This window comes from Canis lupus, chromosome 26, assembly GCF_011100685.1.
Source record: "Canis lupus familiaris isolate Mischka breed German Shepherd chromosome 26, alternate assembly UU_Cfam_GSD_1.0, whole genome shotgun sequence".
NCBI lineage: Eukaryota > Metazoa > Chordata > Mammalia > Carnivora > Canidae > Canis > Canis lupus.
Window position 1 is genome coordinate 37,410,675 of NC_049247.1, and position 26,263 is coordinate 37,436,937.

A 26,263-nucleotide genomic window follows, 5' to 3' on the forward strand; every position below is an offset into this window, starting at 1 on the left:
TTGGAGATTCCAGCCAGCGCAATAAGGAAAAAAAATCAAAGGCCTCCAGAAAAGAAATCCAAAAAGGAATAAGTGAGCTTGCTTTTATTCACAGATGACATGATACTTATATGTAGAAATCTCTAAGGAATCCACATCCCCCACCTAAAATCTACTGGGACTAATAAATGATTTAGCAATGTTGCGGGACACGAGACCAATATAAAATAGCGATAGTATAAGTCCTACTTCATTTCTACATGCTTTTCCTGTCCTTGGTTTAAGAGACTTTTTTGAGCTCTAGCAAAGGGTTCCATGACCATCCATTTAAGAAGAAAAGAAGCATTTGGATTTTAGAGATTTGATTTTACATCACAACCACCTGAAAAATAAATATTTCCCCATTCTGATGCTTGCAGAGGCTCTGCAGAGCTATGAACAGTTGTCAAAATTATCGTTGCTAACAGCTGGTCTATAGCATTATTAGAAGCAGGTGTTGACATTAGACAGTATCTTTCCCTCAACCCCAGACACAGGCTTCTGGAGGATTCCAAGATCTCTTTGTGCACCTTACCACTCTGTAAGTAGGTTTCGCAGGCTGCAGAACATCCCCAAAAGTTTTGCCTATTGGCGCTCTATCCACAATATTTGGAATTAGTGAGGCTATCAGTTGTTTGAAAAATGGAGGCTCTGGACCTCTGCTCAGGTTGGCTACTGTGTCCTAGAACAGAGAGCATTGGCTTAGGAAGCACAGAATGTAGAGTCAAAGCCCCTTTCCCCAGGCTCCCGCCTTCCAGAAATGCCTTCATTAAAGGACACATCCACACACACACACACACACACACACACACACATCCTCTTTCCAAGAGCTAACAGCTTTAACAAAATGTGGGGGAATTTGCTAAAATGTGAGTCTAGATGTACAATTTAAATTTTTGTCACTAGAGGAAAATTTGGGTCATAGACAACACTTTCACTCCCCCAGACCACGTAGTCCAGCAATCAGAGTGTAAACACTATACAAGTTTAGATTCTGGGACAGCCGTTTTTCAACTGTCTGACTTTGGATAGAAGCCTAATACATGGTAAGCCTCTGTATCATGACGCTATGATTACTCTTTTAATTTTTAAAAAATGTTGGGCCTCTCTTCTCCCTAAGTCCTTCTCTACGCTAATTAAAAAATATAATAATATAATAAATACACTTTTAACTTAAGATCAGCATGCCTTGACTGGTTTAATCTATGTTTTCCACATTTGTCACTTCTAATAGCATCATCACAACGGCTAATCTCAAATTTTAAATAGTCCTTCATAATGTACACTAACCCTCACTTTAATAATTTAATCTTTTTCAGCAGCCATAACATCTATTTGCTGGCATTCCTCCTTCACAAATGGGAACACACGCTGGGAGATACTCAGTAGTTTTTTTCGAGATCACATCACTAATCTTAGATACAGACATAAAACTGACTGTGACACAAATTTCCACAAAATGAATCACACTTTCTCCCTAAGTATCACTATAAAATTTGAAGGCTCTATTTCCATAGGAGGAACGGTAGATGTAGAGGCATAATGCAAGTAAAAACTGTTGCTATCTCTCGGGATGGGTTATAGGTTTACACTTTTCCATATAATCTGAATATTCTATAGCTGGTTACAGTTTTTAGGATGAAAATTAAAGCAGCTCTATTTTGAGAAAAAAAGGACCAGACCTAAAATTGAGAAGAATGCTATAAAACAATAATCAGGTAAAATTTGTCCTAAGTAGACATCTTGTAGTGAAACTTCATACGGTCAGCAATTAGGTAGAGACGTATGGAATTGCCAATATTCAACTGTGTTGACCCACCGAAGCAGCTGTATTATGTTTCAACCCGATATAATCAAGCTTTTTCTCTGAAAGGGCTCTGTTGTCCTTGCCATAATTGTGTCCCAGCCTTTACTGGGGCCTATAGAGGTGTTATATAAAGATTTGCTTATGATTTTAAGCCCTTTATCTTACCTATTGGCTCATCATCTGACGCCAGAGTCAGCTTCATTAATAACTGCATGCCAAAAGGAAGAGGTCCACAAGTGCTGTTCTTTTAAGACAACTTACCAAGCTGTATGTATCCTAAGTCGATGCAATGTGTACGCATTCCAAGGTTGCACTTCATCGCCTCTAAGCCTCTAGTGATTCTAACAACTGCTATTATTTTTGAGCCACCAAGAAAGTAAAAACCTGCTACTAATCATAATCATAAAATTATTCTGATTGAAAGATGCAATCATTTCAGAGATGCTACAATATGGGCAATGGGCACCTCAGAAGGAATGACCGGCTCAACTCATGAAGTGATTGCAGAGACTCTGGCCAGGACTGAAGAACACTGGTTCAGCCCTCAGCTATAGTTATACTAAGTGTGATGACTTACATCTCCAAACCAATTTTCTCATCTGAAAAATGCGGGAAAATGATACTTTCACATTTCACACGGGGATCATGAGGATAATATGAAATCATGTATGTGAACAAAGCTGTCCCTACCAAATGATGTTAACTGTATCTGAATTTACTATCAGTTTCGTTTCTTAGAAATCCTGCATGACTACAAACTTTTTAAATATAAAGATTTTGAAAGAAACTGGACATTTGAAGCTACGGTTTTCTTTTGCATCCCCCTGCATCTCCCCACCCCTGAGACACACATGCATGAGTTTTGATTACCGTAGCAATGGCCTTAGCAAGGGCTCTGAAGAGCTGGATGTAAGCAGACAGAGTGTGTGGTCCATAAATTGTAGACGCTGCCTCGTACCGCTGAACCTGCAGGAGAAACAGGCTGAGTGTTACACTGTTCTGCATATCTCCATCCATTTGGCGCATCTTAGGGGAGGGGTCATGTTGGACATCTCACATAATTCAAACTGGCATAATTCAAGATTAACTATGACAAGAGGTGGTGGGCATTTCCATTTACCAGTGAATGTCAATGGTTACCATCAATTACTTGATAAAGGCAGTGGGTTTTCTCGGTTCATGCCATTTGGACTATCAGTCCATCTAATCTGAAAGAGGTAAATAGCTCCTAAGCATAAGACTATTTTAAGCACTTGCAATTTAAATGTTTGCCTTCAAGGAGCATAGCACGAGGGAAAAAATGAGGGAAAATGAGTCTCAGTAACTCCTGGAGAAATTGGGTGGTGATGATACTGCCTGGAGAAGGACATTTAACCACCATACACCTATAAAATAGAACCAGATACATCTCCTGTAGCTGAACTACAAGCCTCTGGTTGTTCTACAGGAACCTCAGACTCATCAAAACTAAAGTGGAACTCATCACTCCAAATACACCCGCTCGCCCTGCAACATTCTTCATTCCAGTGGATACCACCCTTCTGCCATCTTGGACTCCTCCCTCTCCCCCATCCTATATCCTGGAAGTCTCTTGAGCTACCATTACTTGGCATCTCTTGAATTCTTTCATTTTCCTCTGTCTCTCCTGATCTTACTGTGGCCAAACTCTTGGTTCTCACCCAGGTCATAACTACAACTTCCTAATCAGTGCTCTGTCCCCACACTTGTCCTTCCAATGTGTTTTTCTACAATGTCATCCTAGTGACCTTTCTAAATCAAAACTTGATCATAACACTCCTTCTTTAGAATTCTACTGCAGTTTTCCAAAACCTTCCTTGTTGAGTTAAAGCTCTGTAGTATAGCATAAAAAGATGCTCCATCAACTAAAACCTCCCCATCAACTAGTCCCCTGTCTCACTACCCTCAACTAATTATGGCCCTTCAAAGGTACTAACTCAGCACCCCCAGACCTTTGCATGTGTAGTTTCCTCAATATGGGACACGGCCTTCACTTTTTATTTCCCTAACTAGCTCTATTCGTTCTCAAGAACTCAGACAGATGTTGCATCTTCCAGAAAATCTGCCAGCCTCTAACCTCAAACACCCAATATAGACTAGTACACTTTCTATTTGTTTTCATATCACCTTGTGCATCCCTTTTACAGAAATGTGATTACATGCTCTTCTCTGCCTTTCACTAGACCATAAATCCCAATAGTCTTGAGGGTAGGGGCAGATTTTTACTTATTGTTATGTGCAGATCATGGCTAGTACAGTATCTGTCTCAACACATTTCTGTTGAATGAATTAGTGAATAAATTAATTAATATTAACCCTTGCAGGAGTATCTCCCTGAGAGAGGTTGTAGGGGTTCCTAAACTTATTTGTGCCCTGGACTCTTTTTTTAAAGATTTTATTTATTTACTTGTGAGAGAGAGCGAGCAAGAGAGAGAGAATGAGAGAGAGCATGGTGAGGGGTGGAGGGGGCAGCGGGAGAGGGAGAAGCAGACTCCCCGCTGAGCAGGGAGCCCCATGTGGGATTTGATCCCAGGACCCCGAGATCATGACCTGAGCCAAAGGCAGGCACTTAACCGACCAAACCACCCAGGTGCCCCTAGACTGAAATATATTTAATCAAACAATAATAAACCATTTTGTGATAGGATAATATTTGTTTTTCTTTATTAAACAAGAAATGTTTGTGCTTCTTTGTTGAGTAACAAGATCTGGTAGCCGATCTAATAACTACTGTGATTTTAAAATAGCTGTGAGAGTAAAGTTACTTCCAAATCTGCAATCCCTCTCTGTAATATAAAAAGTATCTGGGGTTCCTATTGTGACAAAGTCAGAGGTACTGCTAATATTATTGTCATTTGTTATCTGTACTCCTAATTGAAGGAAATTCTAAATCAACAGTTAAAGAGAAATGAAAAAATAGATTAACGAAAATTAGTCCCATCCAAGTTTACCCCAATTCTGTTGACAGGAAAGTCAACAGAGGGCAGCAGGGCAGCCTCCACTCCTGGCATCACTGGCCATTTGTGAAGAGGCAGGCTGAATGCCTCCATGTGGACCGCCAAGATACCCCAGCAGATAGGTTAGCAAATAGAAATGGTGGGAACCTAGATTGTTTCCATGGTTTTAACTACTACCATTAAAAAGTACTTGAGCTACTTTCTGTGCTATTTGCAAACAAAGAAACATTACCTCCCCTCAATTCTCTGAGACTGTGTTTCTTAATCTCTGTCATGCATATAAAAAAAAAACCTACTCCAGAGCTGTTGTGAAGATGACTTAAGATGACATTGTCAAGGTGCCTAGCTAGTGCATTCAATTAATAGTAGCTATCAATGAGACAATATTCCCAGGTTCTACAAAACCTTCAGGCTCCAGAAGCACTATGGGCAGAGTTACAGAGGTAGCATGCCACCACTCAGGCTTATTACCAGTATCCCTGACAAAATAATTTAGTTCAAAAAAAGTAGAAGTCACGGAGACCAGAATTTCGACTCAAATTTGAAAGGGTAAACCTAGAACTCCCAAATGCGACCTCTGTCTTATTCTTTCCTCTGTCCCAAAACAAAGGCATCTCTCAAAAACACCATTAAGGACGTCTAGAAGGAAAACCTGCATTTAATGCAACAGTCTTGCAAATGGTATAGTTCATTTAAATGACAAGAATTTTTATTTTACCTGGTATTCTTCAAAGGTGGTAATGTAATGTGTATACACGTTGCACAGACCCGAAATAACGACGGTCATATTCTTCATCCCATACGTTGCAAATTCCTAGTGGGGGAAAGATAGAGCTCAATAAAACTACTCTTCATCGTAATGGGTGTTATCGGCCCAGTTATACTTAACACACGATCATAGATGTGAATCAGTGGCATAGGATGTCTCTCTTAACGTCATTCCCAGTGATCAATGCTCCTGGGAACGCAGAAGTACGGACAAGTCCTTGAGGAAAAGTTAGAGCCATAACTGCACTACAGTTGGGCAGGTCAATGGATCGATGAACATCTTAGTGCTTACATTTGCAGATGTAGAATCTTATTACTAAAATACAGATATTTTATCCACTTCCTAAAAAGCATAATGGGAGCATATTAACTAACCATAATGGTTATTTCCAGCTCCAAGTAATAAGACCTCTGTTGATTATGTCATTCTAGAACCATTTGCAATGCTTCCTGAATATAAAGAAAATTGTAAATGTAGATAAAATCCAGAATTCCTAACATGTGTTAGGTCTTATTTAGACAGGACTCCATGATATTAAAGTACTTAGGGTTATTGGTTATTTAATCCATAAAAACATTATTAATTTTTAAATTATTAGTATATAAATAGCAATAAATCATTTAAACCTGTTTATAGTTTCCTTATAATTTTTAAGCTTCTTCTTATACCACTAATATTTCATATTCACCTCTAGATATTACTTTCAAGAAGTGTAAAACTCTAGTCATCTCCACAAAGATTAACTTAAAAGATATCAGATCATAGGAATAGGGTATTCTTTTCTCTTCATGAAACATAAATAGGCATTTTCTTTCATTTTTAACTTACTGCTTGAACTGCCTCTCGAAGTCTTCGTCCAGACATGGTCCTGAGTCAAGAAAACAGAATTATCTAAGTGTTTCCCTACTCAGCATGTATGCAAAGAATACAGAAAAACTCATAGTGAAAGACAAATGTGATCCCGGCTCATAACACAATATGGACAAGTATGTAGGAGCTCTATGGCAACGCAAAGCAAAAGTTGAGCTTTTTTGTCCCTAAGCATCCTATCTTGAAAATAAATCCTAAACTCAAAACAACTTGATGTAAGGAAAGAGAATCAATGAATATCACCGGCAAAGACTACAATCATTTTCCATTCGTTGATTCAACAAGAATATACTGTCTGTGTTCGATGTTAGTAAGAACTGAGCCAAGTAGAGAGTGCACTGCTCCTGCCTATGAAGAATTTATCATTTCGTTCCTTCATTAAATCCTTCAATAAAGCACAATATCGACTACAGATGAGGCCCACTTCTCAGTGCTAAGGGTTCAATAGTAGGAAGCTTACATTCCAGGGAGTGACAATGGTCAAGAAACAAATAAAAGAAGTAAGATGACAGTAGGCGTTGTGGGGAGTGTGGGGAGCAGCGTACAGATGAAAGGTGATGGTGGTTGTCCTTGTGATGATGCGGGAATATGGCGGTGGTGGCGGCAGTGACACAGAGTCATATAGCATCAGCAGGAGGGGCATCTCTGTTAGACATCTGAGCGGAGAATTGAAGGAATAAGAGTCGGTCGGGGGATAAAAGGAGGGTAACCGTTTCAGGCAGAAGGAACCATAAGTTGATAAGCCCTGAGACAGGCACGTGCTTGCTGATCTGGGAAATGCAAAGAAGCCAAGGTGTCTGAAGCAGGGGCGAATAAGGGGGAGAGAGGTAGGAAATCAGATCGGAGAAGTTGCCAAGGAAAATTCTCTCCCAGGGCCCTGTAAGATGTTGTAACGGTTTAAGAATTTACCTGGAGTGAGATGGAAAGCCATTGGAGGGTTCTGAGCCCTGACGTGATTTAACTTAGGTTTTAAAGGGATTCCTCTGGCTGTTTGTGTTGAGAAAAGACTACAGAAGAGTAGGGAAAAAGCAAACAGGTGAGACAGGAGGTTACTGAGGTAATCTAGGGGACAAATTATGGAGGCTTAGACAGGGGAGGGAGTGATAGAAAGTGTTGGGTGGAATGTGTAGAATTTGTGAGAAGACTGAAAGTGGGGGAAATTGAAAAAAAAGAAAGAATTCAGGGATGGCTCCAAGGTTTTCCAGCCTGAGCAACTGGAACGATACTACTTACTCAGATAGGGAAGACTGCATAAGGAGATTCCAGACCATCATTCCTGCTTCTAACACTTCAACTGCTTCAAGTACCTGTATTTTGATACCATTTCAAGACTCTCTACTGACATAACAATGCCCAACATCATTTACATTTGGAATAAGTTTTTCAAATGTTTATATTTGCTATAATTTCCTCACTGGCAATACACCTGGCAAGATGGACTCTTTGGAGGCCCACCCAAAGAGGGTTGGAATATTTGTCACTGTTGCCAGAATGGCGCAGTGAGATACCAAGGGTTATTATCAGTTCAGAATTGTTGCCCATGATAAGAAGTGACTCCAGCAGAAACACATACACAATGAATACATATTTAACTACGAAATAACAGAGAAGAGCTTACGTAAACTCCCCAGGGATGGCAGTGATGGCCAAGGACCCAATCGTGATCATCTGAACATCAACAATATCGGGGTGCCAGGGGTGAGGTTTTGTCAACTAAGAACCCAAAATATGAAAACTGTGTTAGGGGTATTGTTCTTTCTACAGTCAAGAGACAGATGATGCTCACAGAAGTTCCTTTATTAAAGAATTTATAATGTTTCCAGCTGGTTTGGGTGCTTGATCCTACTAGCCCAGATTTTCTTTCTAGAGAATGAGGTAGTAAATATTCTATCTGGTCATAACATAAGGATCTCAGGTGCCAGTGCCCCCTTAACCCAGACTTATTTTCTCATCAGTGAAGTTTTTGGTGGCTCTGGCATCATGGAATGATAACATGTAACAGGTAACCAAGGGTTCTCTTGGTGCACTGTGGTGACTATCCTTAGCAAGATGGACAAGTGAGTCTACATTTGGAACAGCTTAAGTGAATGATTTCTCTTTTCACTTTCATAGCACTTTAAATTTGCAGTTACCAAGTCGTGTCTTACTTTCCAAGTTTTCTCCAAGACAATCTATCCTTTGCATAGTCAGATTAGTAGAGAGGCTTTCCCTTTACTCCTTCCTCTCCTCTCTTTCTTCTTCCTAAAGAATTTTAATTGAATATTAGGGGGAAAAAAACTCTACTGAAAAATTTTTTCTTCATCAATAATTCTGGTATGACCTTTTGACTTTAAGAACGTGAAAATCCATGGTCCAAAGGAGTATTAAAGGAATATTGCTTTAGTTAATCATGCTGTCTGAGTTGTGAGAAAATTAAGACATGAACATGTCCCTTTTTATATGACCCGAGGATGTTTTTCTCTGCAGAGAATTGTATGTGAACTCCTGTCCTGGAGTCAGCATAAGTGAATCCTGAATAAGACAGATGTTGATTGAATCCTTCCTTTCTATTGTTTATTTATTTTTTTTAAAGATTTATTTATTTATGATAGACATAGAGAGAGAGGCAGAAGCAGGCTCCATGCCAGGAGCCCGACGTGGGACTCGATCCCGGGTCTCCAGGATCAGGCCCTGGGCTGAAGGCAGGCACCAAACCACTGAGCCACCCAGGGATCCCCTTTTCTATTATTTACATTGTTCCAGTTATTTATCATAAATTCTAAGTCACAACATTTAATAATCATACCCTTTATTCCTTAGAGTTAGATCCTTAACATACATATTTTTATTTTTTTATAAATTTATTTTTTATTGGTGTTCAATTTGCCAACATATAGAATAACATCCAGTGCTCATCCCATCAAGTGCCCCGCTCAGTGCCCATCATCCAGTCACCCCATACATATTTTTAATATTAAAACTTTGATGTGAGAATATTTGAATAAGAACTCCCATGTCAACAAAGATCTATCATTTGTCTCTGACAATTCGTAAGTTTTAAAATAATATACTAATTTTACCATGATAGTCAAAATGCATTACCTCTCCAGTGTGAAGAAGGATTGGTTTTGGTTTCTGACACTGTTTGATTTCTTCAGATGGCTTGCCCAGGAGTTGATCCCGAAGAGTGTCCCAAAATGGATCCCCTACTGTTGTCCCTATTAGGAACATTAACACTAATTTGATTCCAACCCTCTGAAAAATGCCATCACTTTGACAAATGTACAATGATGCCTTTACTGCAAAGATTTTTTATTATGGCTGTTGCCAAATAATTCCAAACAGTTTGAATAATGGAAGAGGGAAAATTTCCTGTGCATTCTAAAATAAGAGTCATTATTTAACTAGATCTCCACAGTGGCTGATAGAATAAAATAATATATTTTGTTCAACATCCTTAAAGTTTTGTTTCCTTTGCAATTCCTCACCCATGTTGCAAATAAAAACAATATGACATAATTAATTATACAGATCTATGAACGGAATCACTTTTTTCCCATTTTAAAAACTAAAAATGACACCTCCAACTTGAAGAAATGATTGTTTGGCTTGTGGTCCACAGAAAGAGCCTCTCTTAATTCATCACTTAATCATCTACACACATGCATGCAGGCGTGCTCACAGCCACATGTGCGTGCATGCACACAGAATAGAATGCAAAAATCATGGGTCCATGCCACAATCTGGGGGAATGTTCCATTAATTCTGAAACCTATGAATTTAGGATCTATAATCCATTAGGTAGGAAAAGATAACAATTATAAACACATATGGACCTAATAATAGAGCACCAAAATACACAAACCAAAACTGGCAGAAATGGAAGGAGAGACACTCAAAGATAACAGTTGTAACATTAATAACCCACTTACAGTAATAGCCGGGATGACCAGTTGGAAGATCAACAATAGAAAATGTGAGCAACACTAGAAGCCAAGTGGACCTAACAGGTACCTGCAGATACCACCCTCCATGCAGGTACAGACACTCTTCTCAACTGCATACAGAACACTGTCTGGGGCACCCAGGTGGCTCAGTGGTTGAGTGTCTGCCTTCAGCTCAGGTCATGATCCCGGGGTCCTGGGATTGAGTCCCACATCGGGCTCCCCACAGGGAGCCTGCTTCTCCCTCTGCCTGTGTCTCTGCCTCTCTCTCTCTCTCTCTGCATCTCTTATGAATAAATAAATAAAATTTTTAAAAATTAAAAAAAACTGCAGGGGCACCTCGAGGTGCAAAAAAGAAAAAGAAATAGAACACTGTCTGGGATGGACTATATGCAGAAAATGAAATAAACACCAATAAACTTGAAAGGGTATAAATAATACAAAGTATGTTTTCCAACCACGATTTAATGAAATTAGGAATAAATAGTAGAAGAAAATTTGGGAAGCTCACAAATATGTGGAAATGAAGCAATATGATCATAAATAGATAATGGTCAAGGAAGAAATTAAAAGAAAATATGAAAATGCTTTCAGATAAATCCAAATGCATACATCATATACCAAAACTTATGGGATGCAGTAAAGGAAGTGCTTAGAGGGAAATGTATTGTTTTAATGCCCATATTAGGAAAAAAAAAAAACAAAAGGTTAGTGGCATGGTAAAGAAGGGAAAGTAGAAAATATCTGCCTTTGTCACCCCCCAGACAACAACAGTTAGCTGCTTGCAAATAAAAAGAGTCCTGGGAGGGCTCAATTAAGTCCAATTAAGAACCTATGGAGGGAAAAATGTAATACTCACACAGAAAGGATCACTGGCAGAAACAGCAAGGAACATAGAAGTACAGGTCTTGGTATCAGCCCATGGCAGGTGCCATCACAGTGCCCAATGGCCTGCTCCATGGAGGACTCCAGCAGCCCCGGCCACTCAAGACCCCCCATGACAGACTTACTGTGGTTTTCACAGCAGAGGACCCTATGGTTCTTCACTGGCATAGACCCCAGCAGCCTGTTCCACGGAGGACACCAGCAACTTTCGTGACTAAGGTAACCAGTGGCCGTCACCACTGGTGATGATGGCCCACCCCCCAGGGGATGAGATGCTGCTAGTCCTCACTTATAAGGAGTTGCTAGTGATTCATCCTGGGACCAGGTTTTTCAGCCCCCACCCTGAGTGTGCCCCTGACCCCAGAGCTCCATCTCCATCCACACCCATGTTTCAGAACCTAATGTTGTGGAAGCACTGTGTGTGCCACTGCTCCAGACCCTGGATCTTCAGCTGCTCTGCATGTATCTGAGTCTCAGGCACTAGAGCCACCACCACTGCAGGCTATCCTGGACCCCGGAGCCAATGTCCTCTGCCAGCACATGTGCTCCAATCCCCAGCTCCATGGCTGCTCCACATCTACCAAGAACTCAGGCACAGAATCACTACTGGGAAGCCAGTGCCCTGAACCTTGGTGCTGCCCTTACTCTAAAAGCACCTCTGCTCCAGATCTCAGATCTGTCACTGTTCCACAGGTATTCATGCATCAGCCACCAGTGCCACCACTATGGTGAGAGCACTCAAAACCCAAACCTAGCACCAAGAAAGCCTCAGGCATGACATTCCCCCCACCACACACACACACACACACAGAAAGAGATGAGGATTTCAGCAGCAGCCTAGAGATCCCAAGAGCATTGACGGCAGCTACAGACACCCACAGCCTTGGTGTTTGTGGACCCAACAGTCTTCATCAGTGCTGACCTAAACTGACAGAGCTACATGGAGACTGTGCCATTTGACCTGCTCTGGATCTGGAACTGCCACAGCTCACACATCCAATGTCCCTGCACACACCTTTGGGTAAAGGTCTCCCTCCACCTCACAACCAGTCTGCAAAGCCTGAAAGAGGTGACTGCTGTATCAAATACACAGACAAAATTCAAGGCTCTAAGAAACAACAAAAATCAAGGCAACATGACACCACCAATGGAACACATAATTTCCGATAAATGATCCCAAAGAAATGGAGATCTATGAACAAATAATTCAAAATAATGTTTTAAAAGATTTTATTTATGTATTTGAGAGAGAGAGTGCATAAGTGGCAGGAAGGGGCAGAAAGAGAAGGAGAAGCAGACGCCCCGCTGAGCAGAGAGCCTGATGTGGGGCTTGATCCTGGGACCCCAAGATCATGACCTGAGCCAAAGGCAGACACTTAACCAACTGAGCCACCCAGGTGCCCCTTGAAATACTTTTTTTTTTTTTTAAAGAAAGCTCAACAACTACAAGAGAACACAGACAACAAAATCAGGAAAATAACATATGAACAAAATGAGAAGTTCAACAGAGAGATAAAAATCATTGAAAAAATAGAAATTCTGGAGCTGAAGAATACACTGAATGAAATGACAACACAGTAGAGCACACCAATAGTGGATTTGATCAAGCAGAAGAAATAATCTGTCAATTCAAAGATAAGTCATTTGAAATTATCCAATCAGAGGATGAAAAAATAAAAGAGTGAAGAAAACCTACATATATTATGGAACACATAATGCTAAAGGGGGTTCTTCGGTAAAATACAAGGATACTAACATAAAAGATATGAAAGTATAAAACTCCCTGGGGAAGGTAAGTAGATAACCAAATTAAGAATATTCTAATACTAAATGATACTATATAAAGCACTTCATACTCTAGTATGAAGGTTAAAATACAAAAGTATTAAAAATAACTAAGGCTACAATAATCTGTTAACAGATACACAATATAAAAAGATGCAAATTGTGACATCAAAAACATAAGGTATGGGAAGAGGAGATAAAAGGGTAGCTTTTGTATGCAATCAAAGTTACACCTTCAGCTTAAAATAGACTTATAACTATGGGATGTTTTATGTAAACCTCATAGTAAGTAAAAAGCAAATACCTATAGTAGATATGCAAAACATAAAGGAATCAAAACATACTACCACTGAAAACTATCAAATCACAAAGGAAGGGAGGAAGAAAGGAATAAGGGAACTACAAAATGGCCAGATAACAATTAATAAGATGGCATTAATATGTAATAACCTTTAAATAATTACTTTAAATGGAAATGGATTAAATCCTCTATACGAAAGGTATAGAGTGATCAAATGGGGGAATAAAGGCCCAATGGATATATATTCCATGCAAATGGAAACCAAAAGCAAGCAGGAGCATACATATATCCAAAAGCGCAACAAGAGAAAAAGCAGGTCATTATATATTTATAAAGGGGTAAATTCATCAAGATGACATGGCAATTGTAAATATTTATGCACTCACTATGAGAGCACCTAAATACATACAAAGATGAACAGATATGAAGGGAGAAATGAACAATACAATAATAGTAGGAAACATTTTACCCCACTTTCAACAATAGACGGATCATCCTGACAGAAAAATCAATAATGAAGCATTGGACTTGAACCGCACCTTAGACCAAATGAACCCAACAGATATATGCAGAACATTTAATCCAACAGCATCAGAATATATATTCTACTCAAGTGCACACAACACTCCCCAGGAGAGATCACATGTTGGGTAACAAGTCTTAGCAAATGTAGAAGACTGAAATTACACAGGCTATCTTTTCTGATGAAACTAGAAGTCAACAACAGGAGGACCACTGGAAAATTCACCAATATGTGGAGACTAAACAACACACTACTGAGCAACTAGTGCATCAAAGAAGAAATCAAAAGGGAAATCACAAATATCTCAAAACAAATAAAATTGGAAATACAACATACCTAAACTTATTGGGTGCAGCAAAAGAAGTCCTGAGAGGAAAATTTGTAAGGATAAAGCCTTACATTAAGAAAAACAGAGGGGCACCTGGGTGGCTCATTGGGGTAAGAGTGTGATTCTTGGTTTTGGCTCAGGTTGTGATCTCAGGGTCATGAGATTGAGCCCTGTGTTGGGCTCCATGCTCAGCATGGAGTCTGTTTGAGATTCTTTCGCTCCCTCTTCCTCTCCTCTTCCCCCCATGCTTGTGTTCTCTCTCTCTCTCGCTCTCTCTCTCTCAAATAAATAAAGACATCTTTTTCAAAAAAGAAAAGAAAGGGGATCCCTGGGTGGCGCAGCGGTTTAGCTCCTGCCTTTTGCCCTGGGGTGCGATCCTGGAGACCCGGGATCGAATCCCACGTCAGGCTCCCTGCATGGAGCCTACTTCTCCCTCTGCCTGTGTCTCTGCCTCTCTCTCTCTCTCTCTCTCTCTTTCTCTGTGACTATCATGAATAAATAAATAAAATCTTTTTAAAAAAAAAAGAAAAGAAAGAAGAAAAATAGCAAATAAACAACCTAACTTTATACCCCAAGGAACTAGAAAAAGAAAAACAAACCCAAAGTTAACAGAAGGAAGGAAAGAACAAAAGTCAGGCAGAAATAAATAAAACAGAGACCAGAAAAACAATAGAAAAGATTAATAAAATGAAATGCTGTTTTTTTAAAAAAGGATAAATAAAATTGACAAACCTTTAGTTAGACTAAAGAAAGAAGAGAGAAGACTCAAAGAAAATGAGAAATGAAAGGCAAGACATTACAACTGCTAGCACAGAAATGCAAAGAATCGTAAGAGACTACCATGAGCAATTTTACAGCACAAAATTGGAAAACCTAGAAGAAACATACAAACTAAATCACAAAGGAAAGGAAAATTTGATGAGACTGATGAGTAAGGAGATTGAACCAATAATCAAAGTCTCCTCACAAAGAAAGGCCCACGATCTGATGGTTTTACTGGCGAATTCAACCAAACATTAAAGGAAGAGTTAATGTCAATCCTTCTCAAACTTCCCCCAAAAATTGATTGAGAGGGATGATTCCACAACTCATTTTGCAAGGCCAGGGTTACCCTGATACCAAAGCCAGATAAGGGCCCTACAAACAAAGAAATTTTTTCTTAAACAAAGAAAATTTTAGGATGATATAACCTGATGAATATGGAAGCAAAAATCTCAAGCAAAAATACCAGCAAACTGAATTGAACAGCAGATTAAAAGGATCATACACCACAATCAGGTGAGAGTTATTCCTGGGTGGTTCAAACTATGCAAATAAATAAATATGACTCACCCCATTAATAGAGTGAAAGATAAAAATCGTATGATCAACTCTGTAGATGCAGAAAAAGCATTGACAAAATTGAAAATCCTTTCATGATAACTCGGCATACTGGGTATAGGAGGAATGTACATCAGATAAGGTCATAGATAGTATATGACTAACCTTCCACTTAGAACCTATAAACCAACATTCTCCTTTCAGCTGTTAATGCTGAGATCCACATTTAGTTTTACCAGCTTGTGCTTGCTTTGGCAGCACATATACTAAAGTTTTATCAGCTTTTCCCTGTTTTTAGTTTTGCTTTGGATTTTTGGCTCATGAATATTATTTCTGTTCATCAATAAGAAATATAAGAGTAGGTGTTAATAAATTCCAGTTTTATAAGGTCAAGAATCTAAAATTTTAAAACGGACTGGTTAAAAATGCTTTGTATTTGAAAAAGTTACACTCAGACATCTCAAATTCTTCATTGGTGTTTCCTCCCCTTCTCCTTTTAGTATAAGGTTTTTGTAGGGTAAAGAGGGGCCTTGTTTCAGACCCTTTCCACCTTATTGGTAAGATTCTATTCCCTACTGAGGAACACAGCAGGCTGGGCCTGTGTGGGCATGTTCACAGAGATTGGGGGGCCTTCCCAGAGAGTAACATCTCCCCAGCCGTGTTCTAGGGAGAGGCCTCTGCCCATTTCTCTGGCAGAAAACATAACAGTTTCTATAAAAAGAGAAGAGATTCCCCATTCAGTAGGAACGCTGGTGGGTGGTGGAGTCTTCCTGTCTAACTAGTCGTTCTTCAACCCCCAATTTAAGAAAAGTCACAGCGAGAGCAATTAGGCAAGAAAAAAAAAAGCATTGAAATTGGAAAGGAGCAGTAAAATTATCAGATGGAGGAAGACAAACTGCAGGTTCTCACTTAATATGTGGAACCTATAAAAGCCAAAATCATAGAAATGAGAGTAAAATGATGGTTGTCGGGGTGACGGTTTAGGGAAGACGGGATTTGCACCCTGCTCAAAGGGTTTAGCCATAGAAAGTAATGAAGTACTGATAAATAGTACGACGCAGACGAACCCTGAGAACATGATGTGAAGTGAAAGAAGCCAACATAAAATGCCACATATTTTATGATTCCATCCATAGAAAACATCCAGGATAGGAAAATAGAGACAGAAAGATCAGGGGTTGCTTAGGTCTGGAGGAGATGAGGCCTAGGGATTGTAATAAAATAGAGAGCAGGGCTTCTTTTCGAGGTGATGGAAATGCTCTAGAACGGACTGTGGCGATGGTTGCATTCATCTGTGAATGCACTAAAAACCACTGAATTATACATTTTAAATGGGTACATCATATGGTATGTGAATTATTTCTCAATAAAGCTGTTAAAAATTACTGTTCTGGGAAATCAGACCTCACTGAACGAAGTATTACCAAGAAGGATGAGCCAAATGTCTCAAATTGCAACTGCGTTCATTAATTTGTCAATCAGTGTTTCCAAATACACATATATTTTTTTTAAAAAAAAGCAAGAATGAAAGAAGCCAAAACGTTTCCTACAAGTGAGTCTTGTCCATTTTTCTACTTTCTCTATTTTGCAGCCGCGTTGTTATTACAGTGATGATAGGGATAAAAGGATGCACAACCTACAGTAACCAGTTATAAATTTGTGGAAATGCACACAGAAACAGGACCTGGGAGCTCATGTTGGGGTTCCTGAAGCCTTCTGTCCTGAGGCCTCTGGGCTTCAGTAAAGGCACCAGAGAAAGAGGCATTCATTAGCAGAGAGCACAGCAAACTCACACTGTTAAAGGTACAATGACAATCCCGCTCTGTCCTCCTCTCACCTCTACCCTAACCCCAGGCCCGTTAAAGAGCATCCATCCATAGACCTACATGCAAAGAGAAGCTGTGTCCAAAAAAAAAAAAAAGAGAAGTTGTGTCCTACTCTATTTGAATAAATGGAAGCTAAGTTCCAGAAGACACGTACCCTCGGGAAATCTGGCTATCATGTTTGCACCTCAAAAGCCTGTGCACCCCTAGGATCTAAAGATAATAGTAAAAAATAATAAACGTGCAGCTACAGTTAAACCTTCCAGAACCTGCAACCACAAATGTCATCAGAGTGCACCTCACCCTGCGTAAAATTGAAGCTCCCAAATCCGTCAATCGTGCCGGCCGCAAAACTGTAGCCCAGGGCTGGTTTACACGTTTTTACCTAAAGGGAAAATTTTAAAAACAGCACGAAAATAAGAAGTAAACCAAAACAAGAAACAGAAGCTAAACCTTAAGTAAGTAATGAGATCAGCCCAGAGCTTTAGCCCTGGTGGCATGATCCACGCGGCTCGGTGACACTTACCGAGTGCGTGGAGTTGAGCCAGACGGTGACATCCGTCATATTCACCCACTGGTGAGCCGCAGCAAGCGGTCCGGTTAACTCCTGGGAGGCAGAGGCATACAGTTCCTGGAAAACCCACACGGGCTCACATTAGAAGCGCAGGTCTGAAGTGAACAGCACTGAGCGTGCCCAATACCTGCCCCTTTGGAAAAGCACCCATTGGCCGAGTTTTGTTTTGCGGCCTGTGCACAAATGGTCACTACCCACGTAGTGGGTACAACTGCCAACCCCAGTCGCATCCCAGACACCTGGAGGTCCTGAGCCACTGACCTGTGTCCATTGCCCCCCAAACAGCAAATTCTACGATACAGACTACGACACAACAGGCCCCACTTGAGAGACAGTCGAGGAAACTTAAGATTGGGACGAGGTAGGCCAAACAACTGTCATGCCAGAACAAGAGGGTGACCTCATGGACTCTCGTTTGGAAGCTGTGAGTCCTCCGGCAGGGCTGGCACCAAAGGGTGGCTGGAAGACGTGCCACTCTCCCACCCACCATCCACCCTTGGAGATTCTTTTTTGTTGTTGTTCCTGTAGGGTGAAGTGATGTTTTTCTCATCTCCTGGAAAATATGAGTCAGTGTGATGGGAAACGTGGGCTTATATTGATCTGTGCCACACGTGGTAGGCCCGCCCTGCCTGACACCGATTGTCACCTCCATCCCCGATTGCACAGCCACGTGGGGGCTCTTGCAATGAGCTGTCAGTAACACCAGCTACCTCCTGGGTAAAGAGCAAAGTTGGGCCTTCCTGAGAAGAGAATCCAGAGTAGGGGACAAATCCCTACAATTCCCGGGCCCAGGACAGTAACAAAACTTCTGACAGCAAATGGCGTCACGGGTGCACCTCCTCACTAGAATCTGTTAATTCAGAACCATCCACTGATAATACCACACTCATTAAAAGGAATTGCAGCAATTGGGCTGACTGATGGCTAATGTTTTTAAAGGTCTTTTCATTCTTCCCTGGTTGCTCCTGATGCACTTCAGAACCCTTGGAGCAAAATACGGACAGTCACGCGTGCACACATGCAACAGGCAGGAGCAAGCCAGGCAGACGAAGAGACTGAACTAAGGGAGAGAGGGCAGCCTGACATCATCCTGTGTCTTTTCCATCAGAAATCTGTCCCCAGAGGAATGGACACAAAACATGGGGGCAAATGGAAGATAATATTTCAGCAGAGGGACGCATGTAGAGAACTCGGAGCAACCTCATGGAAGAGCAGATCTGCTCCACATCCAAACGTGCCTTAAGAAGAAAGAAGAAAATATGAGATGGACGGTTGGGGCACATACTGAATTAGACTAGGAACTAGGTTGCATCCACACTGCAGGCCTGGGGGACTGTATCGCTCGGGTTCACCTCGTCACCGGGGCCAGGCCACTGGTCGGCCCGGGCCTAAAGAGCTTGGGTCCCTCTGGTGTGACGCAGTGGTAGATCCTTACACCCCGCCTATTGCCCCACGGTCTGAAGCAAGCACTCAGGCTGAAACAACGTTTTCTTGCTCCTCGGTTTACACAAATACCTCCTAGGAGGAGGCAGGTGGGCAGCGGGAGGGGTGCCTGTGTGCTCACGGAAGCAGCCCTCCTAGCGGAGCCGCCAGGCAACCATCTTCCAGGCACCTCATGCTGCGCGGCCTTTGGCTGCCTCCCACCACTGCTGGCTGTGCAACGAGCGCTGTCAGTGGATTTTAAAGAATAACGTTAAAGGAGGTTGAAAGAAGCTGGGCCCGCGGCTGACCTTCGCTCTCTCATAGATGATCCGTCCTATAATCTGCGTGCTGTTGAACATATCCAGTCCGGGTCCCGTAGCCATGCACATGCTGGACTGCAACACAGGGAGACATGACCCACTGTTGGTGAATTAAGCAATTGTTTCCAGGAAGGAAAAATTACAAGGGGGTCAAAGCCAACACATCTTTTTAAGCCACATTCTAGAGTGTTTTGTCAGATAATCCCTCTTTTCTAGATAAGGATACTGAGGCTCGGGTGGGTTGAACGATGTGTTGGACACTGTACAGGCAGCTAATAATCTGTGCTGAGAACTAAAGCCAAGTCTCCCCATCGGCTGCACATCTTCCCACCTGTCTGTTCTTGCCCATGGCTCATGATTGCCTTAAATTGAAACTCAGTTAAGATTACATTATAACAACTGGATGACCCTCTGGGAAAAATCAGTAAATAAATCTGGCTCTATACTGTCACTTATTATACCAGAAAAGTTTCAAATTGACCAGATACTTAAATATCATTGAAAATTTAAAAGTATTACAAGAAAATACGGATGGCTGCATTCTTAATACCCTTTTGTCCACCCATATTGAGCTGGGTTTTCTCTTATTTGCAGTAAAAAAGCATCCTGTGTATCAAAATGATCACCGTTGTACACTTTAAAGTTATACAATGTTATACATCAATTAATCTCAGTAGAGCTGGGAGGAATAAAGCAACAAAAGAAAACCAAAACCAAAAACCTAATGGATACACAATGGAATACAGATGAGATAGGTAGTTTGCAAAAAAGAAGTGTAAATGCCCATTCAACATTAAAATATATTCAATCTCATGAATAATTAAATATAAATTTAAACTACAAAGAGCAGACTCTTTGCATGTTATGTTGGCAAAGACTGAAAGGTTAATGAACCAGATGTCAGTGAGGGTTTGAGGAAATTGTCACTCATGCTCTATGGGTGGGGATGGGACTGGTGTGCCCCCCATGGTAGCTGTGCTTCCTCTTTGACAACAAATTCACTTTTAAGAATTTGTCCTAGGGGCACCTGGGTGGCTCAGTCGACTAAATGTCTGGCTCTTGGTTCCAGCTCAGGTCATGACCTCAGGGGTGTGAGATCGAGCCCCATGTCAGGCTCCATGTTTAGCAGAGGGTCTGCTTGAGATTCCCCCCACGCCCCTTCCCAAAAAAATCTAAAAAAAAAAAAAAAAAAGAATTTGTCCTAAGGTAATACTCATACACACGTGAAAATACGTGACCAGAGCATGTTTATATGACAAAAGGAAGAGAGGAGGGATGGAAAGAAAGCACTCATTAGCAGGGGATTGGTGAACTAATTTATGGTACTTAAAATTGAAAATGAAGGCATTTGTTTAAATGAGGTTTTCAGGTATATTTACTGGAAACAAGAAAGCAGGTTCTGGAACAGCATTCTAGTATGACCTCATTTATGTACAACTGTACATGCATATAGGTGTCTGGACACAGAAAAAGTTGTCTGGGAGGATGTTCATTCAATTTTTAACAGGTTAATTGTGGAGTTAGGGGCTGCTTATTTACCTGTTTTGTTTTCTGAACTTTTCAATAGTGTTTGAGGTTTTAACAAGCACATATCTCTTTTTTTTTAATCCAAGCTAGTTTCTAAAGTTAAAAAAAAATATGTTTAAAGAAGCCACCTTAAAGCAAATGACATGGCACCATTTGCCTGTTTCCCTCTTTCGTCTTAAGTGTATCACGCTTTTGTTCAGGAAGCCTTCTCTTCTGTAACAGTCAATGATTCCATTCCATTCCCAGTTCCAGGTGAGTCTGAGGTGATTGTGGCCATTGCCTAGGCCTTGGTCAGAAATCCCAGTTTAAGTCAACCAACACCTACCATTTCCCCAGCAACTGTTTTGGCCCAGGAATGGGGATGTACCTCAATTGACCCAATTGAACCAAAAAAAATCTTTTATTCTGTGGTTAGAAGAGAGGTTTTCTCTCTCCTACCTTACAAGGGAGGGCAAAAGGATATAGCTTCTTCAGTACTGACTGCCATCTTGCAAACATGAGGGAAGCCAATCTAACAGATGGAGCAAAGTAGAGTGAAACAGAATTCTGTTGTGGGAGAGGGTGTGATTTTGTTATAATTTTTTATGATTACAAGTATGCTCATTGTGGAAAAAATACAAAAGTGTATAAGTAGAAAAAAAACAATAAATAAAATAAACAGAATATAACCCCCTATAGTAATGCCAAAAGAGAACAGGGTTAATAATTCAGTGTGTTTCTCTTTGTCTTTTTACTGTGACACATTTATTTTTAAAACTGTAGTCATAATGAATATGCAATATTAAATCCCAATTTTCTTAATCAACGTTGTGTACTACAAGCGTTTTCCCACATTAAGTATTCCAATACAGCACACTGAGTCGATGCATAATATTCTACTGCAAATAGGTATCATAACTTATTTAAGCATTTCATTGCTAAATTTTGGAATTTAACAAGTAATCTTTAAATCTAATGTACATTAATTAATAATGTATGAAAATTTTGCCAATGAAGGGTAATGAAGAAAGGCTTTCTATGTGAAAATGGTAATAAAAAAATAGAAAAGTATAAATGTTAAAGTCATACTACTCATTGGGTGGAGTTGACTGGCATAGAAGAAATACCCTAGAAATGATGTTTAAATGAAAGCAGTATGTTCTATAAACACAAAGAATAAGAGTCCAGAAACTAGCATCTGCTGCTCGTGTCAAAGCTGGGAAAGACCTAAATGCATATGGCAGGGAAGCAGTTAAATAAATGATGGCACAGCCATTCTTGTTGTCTTTAAAACCTACCACACAGACCTATATACATTCATACAAAGATTTTTAAGAACTAAAAATGGAAACTGGAAAACTTTAATCCCAGACCAAAAAAAAAAAAAAAAAAAAAAAAACAACGATAAGTTAAAAAATTTTGTTCATGAATGCTTAGACAGGTAGGTAAGAAGAGCTGTGACAGTAGTAATTCCTGGGAAGGGACTCACTTTTTCCATATCCTGTGAGTTCTTATAGCAAGATTTTTTGTTTGTTTGTGATTTTAAAGAAAAGAAGAAAAAAAATGTTGACCTTGTATTTTTAAAAAATCCCATAGGCAAAAAAAAAAAAAAAAAAAAAAATCCCATAGGCTTTACAATCACTGAAAAACATCTCAGGCAGGCAGTTTCTGGTACTAACTTGTGACATCAGAAATGCCAAGGCAAAATTTTTCAGACTGTCCAAGTTTGGGGAAGGGTATTTCATCTCTGACATTAACTAATTTTCTCACCCTTTGAAAAACTCTGTGGTCAATCCAATGGGAAACTAGAATTTTACCCAACTGAAATTTAGGGGATGCTTCTGAGAATAGCAAAAGCTAGCAGTCAGTAGGCCTGTGTACATGAGAAAAACATAATTATAAGTTAATGGTGAATATTTAAACATAAAATACACCTGAGATGCAAGAACAAAGATTTCATTTACCTACCCCACCAATGGGACAAGAGCTATTGGCATTATCACAAGACTCTCCTGTGTTGACGCAATGTGGGCCAAGAATATTGGGGGACACATCTCCCAGGTTTGATGAAGCAAAGGCTGCCACATATGGTCCCTGCCAAAAGAAACATCCAAGTGTCTTTTATTCTTTCTTATTTCCCATAATGACTTCCATTAAAAGTGCAAACATTCACTCCACTCTGGTGAACTATTCAAAATCATTTGCAGATAATAAAAGGAAGAGATCTAACATTCTGAGAAAATTTCTGGAAAAAAATTCACATTGCAGTCCACATACACATTATTACTGGTGATATTCCAATGATCAATAAAACCATTCTGAGTAGGAGAGTTTCAAGCCTGTGCCACAAATAGAAACATTTTGACAAGAAACACAGCCTACAGCAACAACAACAACAAACTATAAAATGCTGACTCATCGAGCTGTTCTGTGGGATTGTATCTGGAGCTCAGAGATTTTCTTTGAAAAATAAATATCCTACTGGCTTAAAAAGAATATAGTGAATCCAGATTTTCCTGTGGCAGAAGTGAACCTAAATATAACATCCACTATCCAGGTCTGCCTCCATGTAGCTTTTCTCTTATCCCTTCCACCTGACCTAACAACACGTAACCTTTCTGGGTCGTGCAAGACTTCAACCTCAACCCAGTTGATCTACTATTCTACCTTCAATGTCTTCAGTTTTCTTAGGGAGAAGGAGAGCAGGTATTGGAGATCATGTGTCTCTTTTCATACTAAAAGGATAACTTCTCTCCAAGTGCTTAGCACCCAGTGATCGTTAAATGGGAACGTCCTATCTTTTCCCTAAAATGCTGGCTAAAATGAAAAAAAAAATAGTGTTTTTCAACAAGAGCTAAGAGATCAGACCAAATGTTCATGGGGCTATTGACTTTTGCATCATTATTTACCTTTAGACATTTTTCTAGTCCAGGGCCTGGGGCTCTTATCCTCTTACATTCTTCTGCATTAAGGCCTTGGACACTAGGATCAAACAGAGCAGGGTCCTCCCTCATCACTTAACTATCTGTAGTCGCTAATTTATACAAAACCGAGGAGCTTTCTCAAGTACGGGAACTGAGTTCCAACCCTCTGGCTCTAATTCCATCTCTCACCGTGTTTCAAAGTCAAAAAAAAAAAAAAAAAAAAAAACAGATCTAGTGGATTAAGATTGTCTCTGACTTTGGCCTTAGTGAAGGGGAGTAAAACAAATGCCTTGAAAGGAAATTCGCCGTTAACAGGGAAATCTGGACCATTAAACAAGACTCATCATCTTGTCCTCATTCAGTTTCTTAACACAATTTGCAAGGTGCTTCATACTTTCATAGCTCTGACAACGAAAGTAAACATCAACAGAGTTTATCATATTTCCAAGCCGATCAAAAGCTATTACATTGCTGGGTCGTAGGGATTTACCCCAAAGATTCAGATGCAATGAAACGCCGGGACCCCTGCACCCCGATGTTTCTAGCAGCAATGTCCACATAGCCAAACTGTGGAAGGAGCCTCCGTGTCCATCGAAAGATGATGGATAAAGAAGATGTGGTTTATGTATACAATGGAATATTCCTCAGCCATTAGAAACGACAAATACCCACCATTTGCTTCGACGTGGATGGACCTGGAGGGTATTATGCTGAGTGAAATAAGTCAATCAGAGAAGGACAAACATTATATGGTCTCATTCATTTGGGGAATATAAATAATAGTGAAAGGGAATAGAGGGGAAGGGAGAAGAAATGTGTGGGAAATATCAGAAAGGGAGACAGAACATGAAGACTCCTAACTCTGGGAAACGAACTAGGGGTGGTGGAAGGGGAGGAGGGCGGGGGTGGGGGTGACTGGGTGACGGGCACTGAGGGGGGCACTTGACGGGATGAGCACTGGGTGTTATTCTGTATGTTGGTAAATTGAACACCAATAAAAAATAAATTTATTATTAAAAAAAGCTATTACATATTGCAGAACTCTCGAACTTGTCCCTCCTTATCCAACTAACTGTAAATTTACGAAGCTATCAATAGAAGTAGTACTTGACACAGTTAGTCATTCTCAATTTTTCTTTCCTTATCAGGGAGGATGGAGAATTCTTTTTATCCAAGCCTATTAATATGTGACATACATGATGACACTTTACGCTGAAGATTCAAATCAGCTATTCTGAACATTGCATGAATGATGATACTCAGTGAATTAAGAAGATACTCCTAAGGGTCCCGGGGTGGTTCAGTTGGTTAGGCATCTACCTTTGGCTCAGGTCATGATCCCAGCGTCCTGGGAGCGAGCCCCACATCTGCTTCTCCCTCTGTACCTCTCCTCACTCATGCTCATGCACTCTCTCTCTCTCTCAAATAAATAAATAAATTCTAAAAGATGATGCTTTCGATGACACAAATTCTCACCTCTCCAGGTAGATATCCTTTGTTTTTCTCTTGCTCAAAAAGGTAAGCCGCATAGCCCATGTTGTCACTGTTGACGAGGTGATTGCTGTTGTTCATGCTGACCGGGTGAACGGCAAACCAGCTGCAAAAGGACAAGAAGCCCTCGGTTAATGAAGAGAACCAGATGATGGGGCCAAAAACAGTACAGGGAGCTTACTTTTTCTCCAGCAGGAAAAAAATTTCTTTTTTAGTGATAGGCTTTCCACATTTAGTTTCTTTCATTGTTGATGAGCTTAAATGACTAATTAACATACTCAAAAAGTCTAATCACTGACTAAAATTAAAAATACAAAACTCTATTTTTATAAATGTTTCATCGTCATCATCAATCATCATAAGCTTTTAATAAGAGTCAACACTGGTCGGTGACCAGACGAGACAATCTAGCTAAAGCATCCACACAAGCACAGGCTTGGTTTTTCCAAAGACAGACACACATAATAACATTAAAATCGATTCTAATTCAGTAGATACTTCTCGAGAATCTGCTGTGTGCTGAGCACTGAATAAACTGCAGTTGATGCTCAGAACCTTGCAGAAGACAAAGACGCAAACAAACAGCTTTAATATAATGTGGCAAATGTTATAAGGAAATAGGCATAAAGTGTTTGGGGCCCACAGATGACTAGCAATTAATTCTTATGGGCGTCCCAGGGAAAAGACACAACAGAGTGA

General features: G+C 40.2%; 1 protein-coding gene across 1 annotated transcript in view; it reads right to left on the reverse strand.

Annotated features, from left to right (window-relative positions):
- The window catches only part of ASAH2 (N-acylsphingosine amidohydrolase 2), an 81,995-nt gene that overhangs the window by 12,645 nt on the left and 43,087 nt on the right, over positions 1 to 26,263 (reverse strand). Inside the window, exons 9-19 of the mRNA XM_038576034.1 lie at positions 25,550 to 25,670; positions 23,118 to 23,243; positions 19,632 to 19,718; positions 17,854 to 17,958; positions 17,631 to 17,712; positions 9,521 to 9,636; positions 8,058 to 8,152; positions 6,398 to 6,437; positions 5,519 to 5,614; positions 2,696 to 2,791; positions 554 to 700 (exon numbers count right to left, since the gene is read on the reverse strand). Coding sequence (XP_038431962.1) covers positions 554 to 700; positions 2,696 to 2,791; positions 5,519 to 5,614; positions 6,398 to 6,437; positions 8,058 to 8,152; positions 9,521 to 9,636; positions 17,631 to 17,712; positions 17,854 to 17,958; positions 19,632 to 19,718; positions 23,118 to 23,243; positions 25,550 to 25,670 — 1,111 coding nt within the window. The remainder of the gene's footprint in view (positions 1 to 553; positions 701 to 2,695; positions 2,792 to 5,518; positions 5,615 to 6,397; positions 6,438 to 8,057; positions 8,153 to 9,520; positions 9,637 to 17,630; positions 17,713 to 17,853; positions 17,959 to 19,631; positions 19,719 to 23,117; positions 23,244 to 25,549; positions 25,671 to 26,263) is intronic.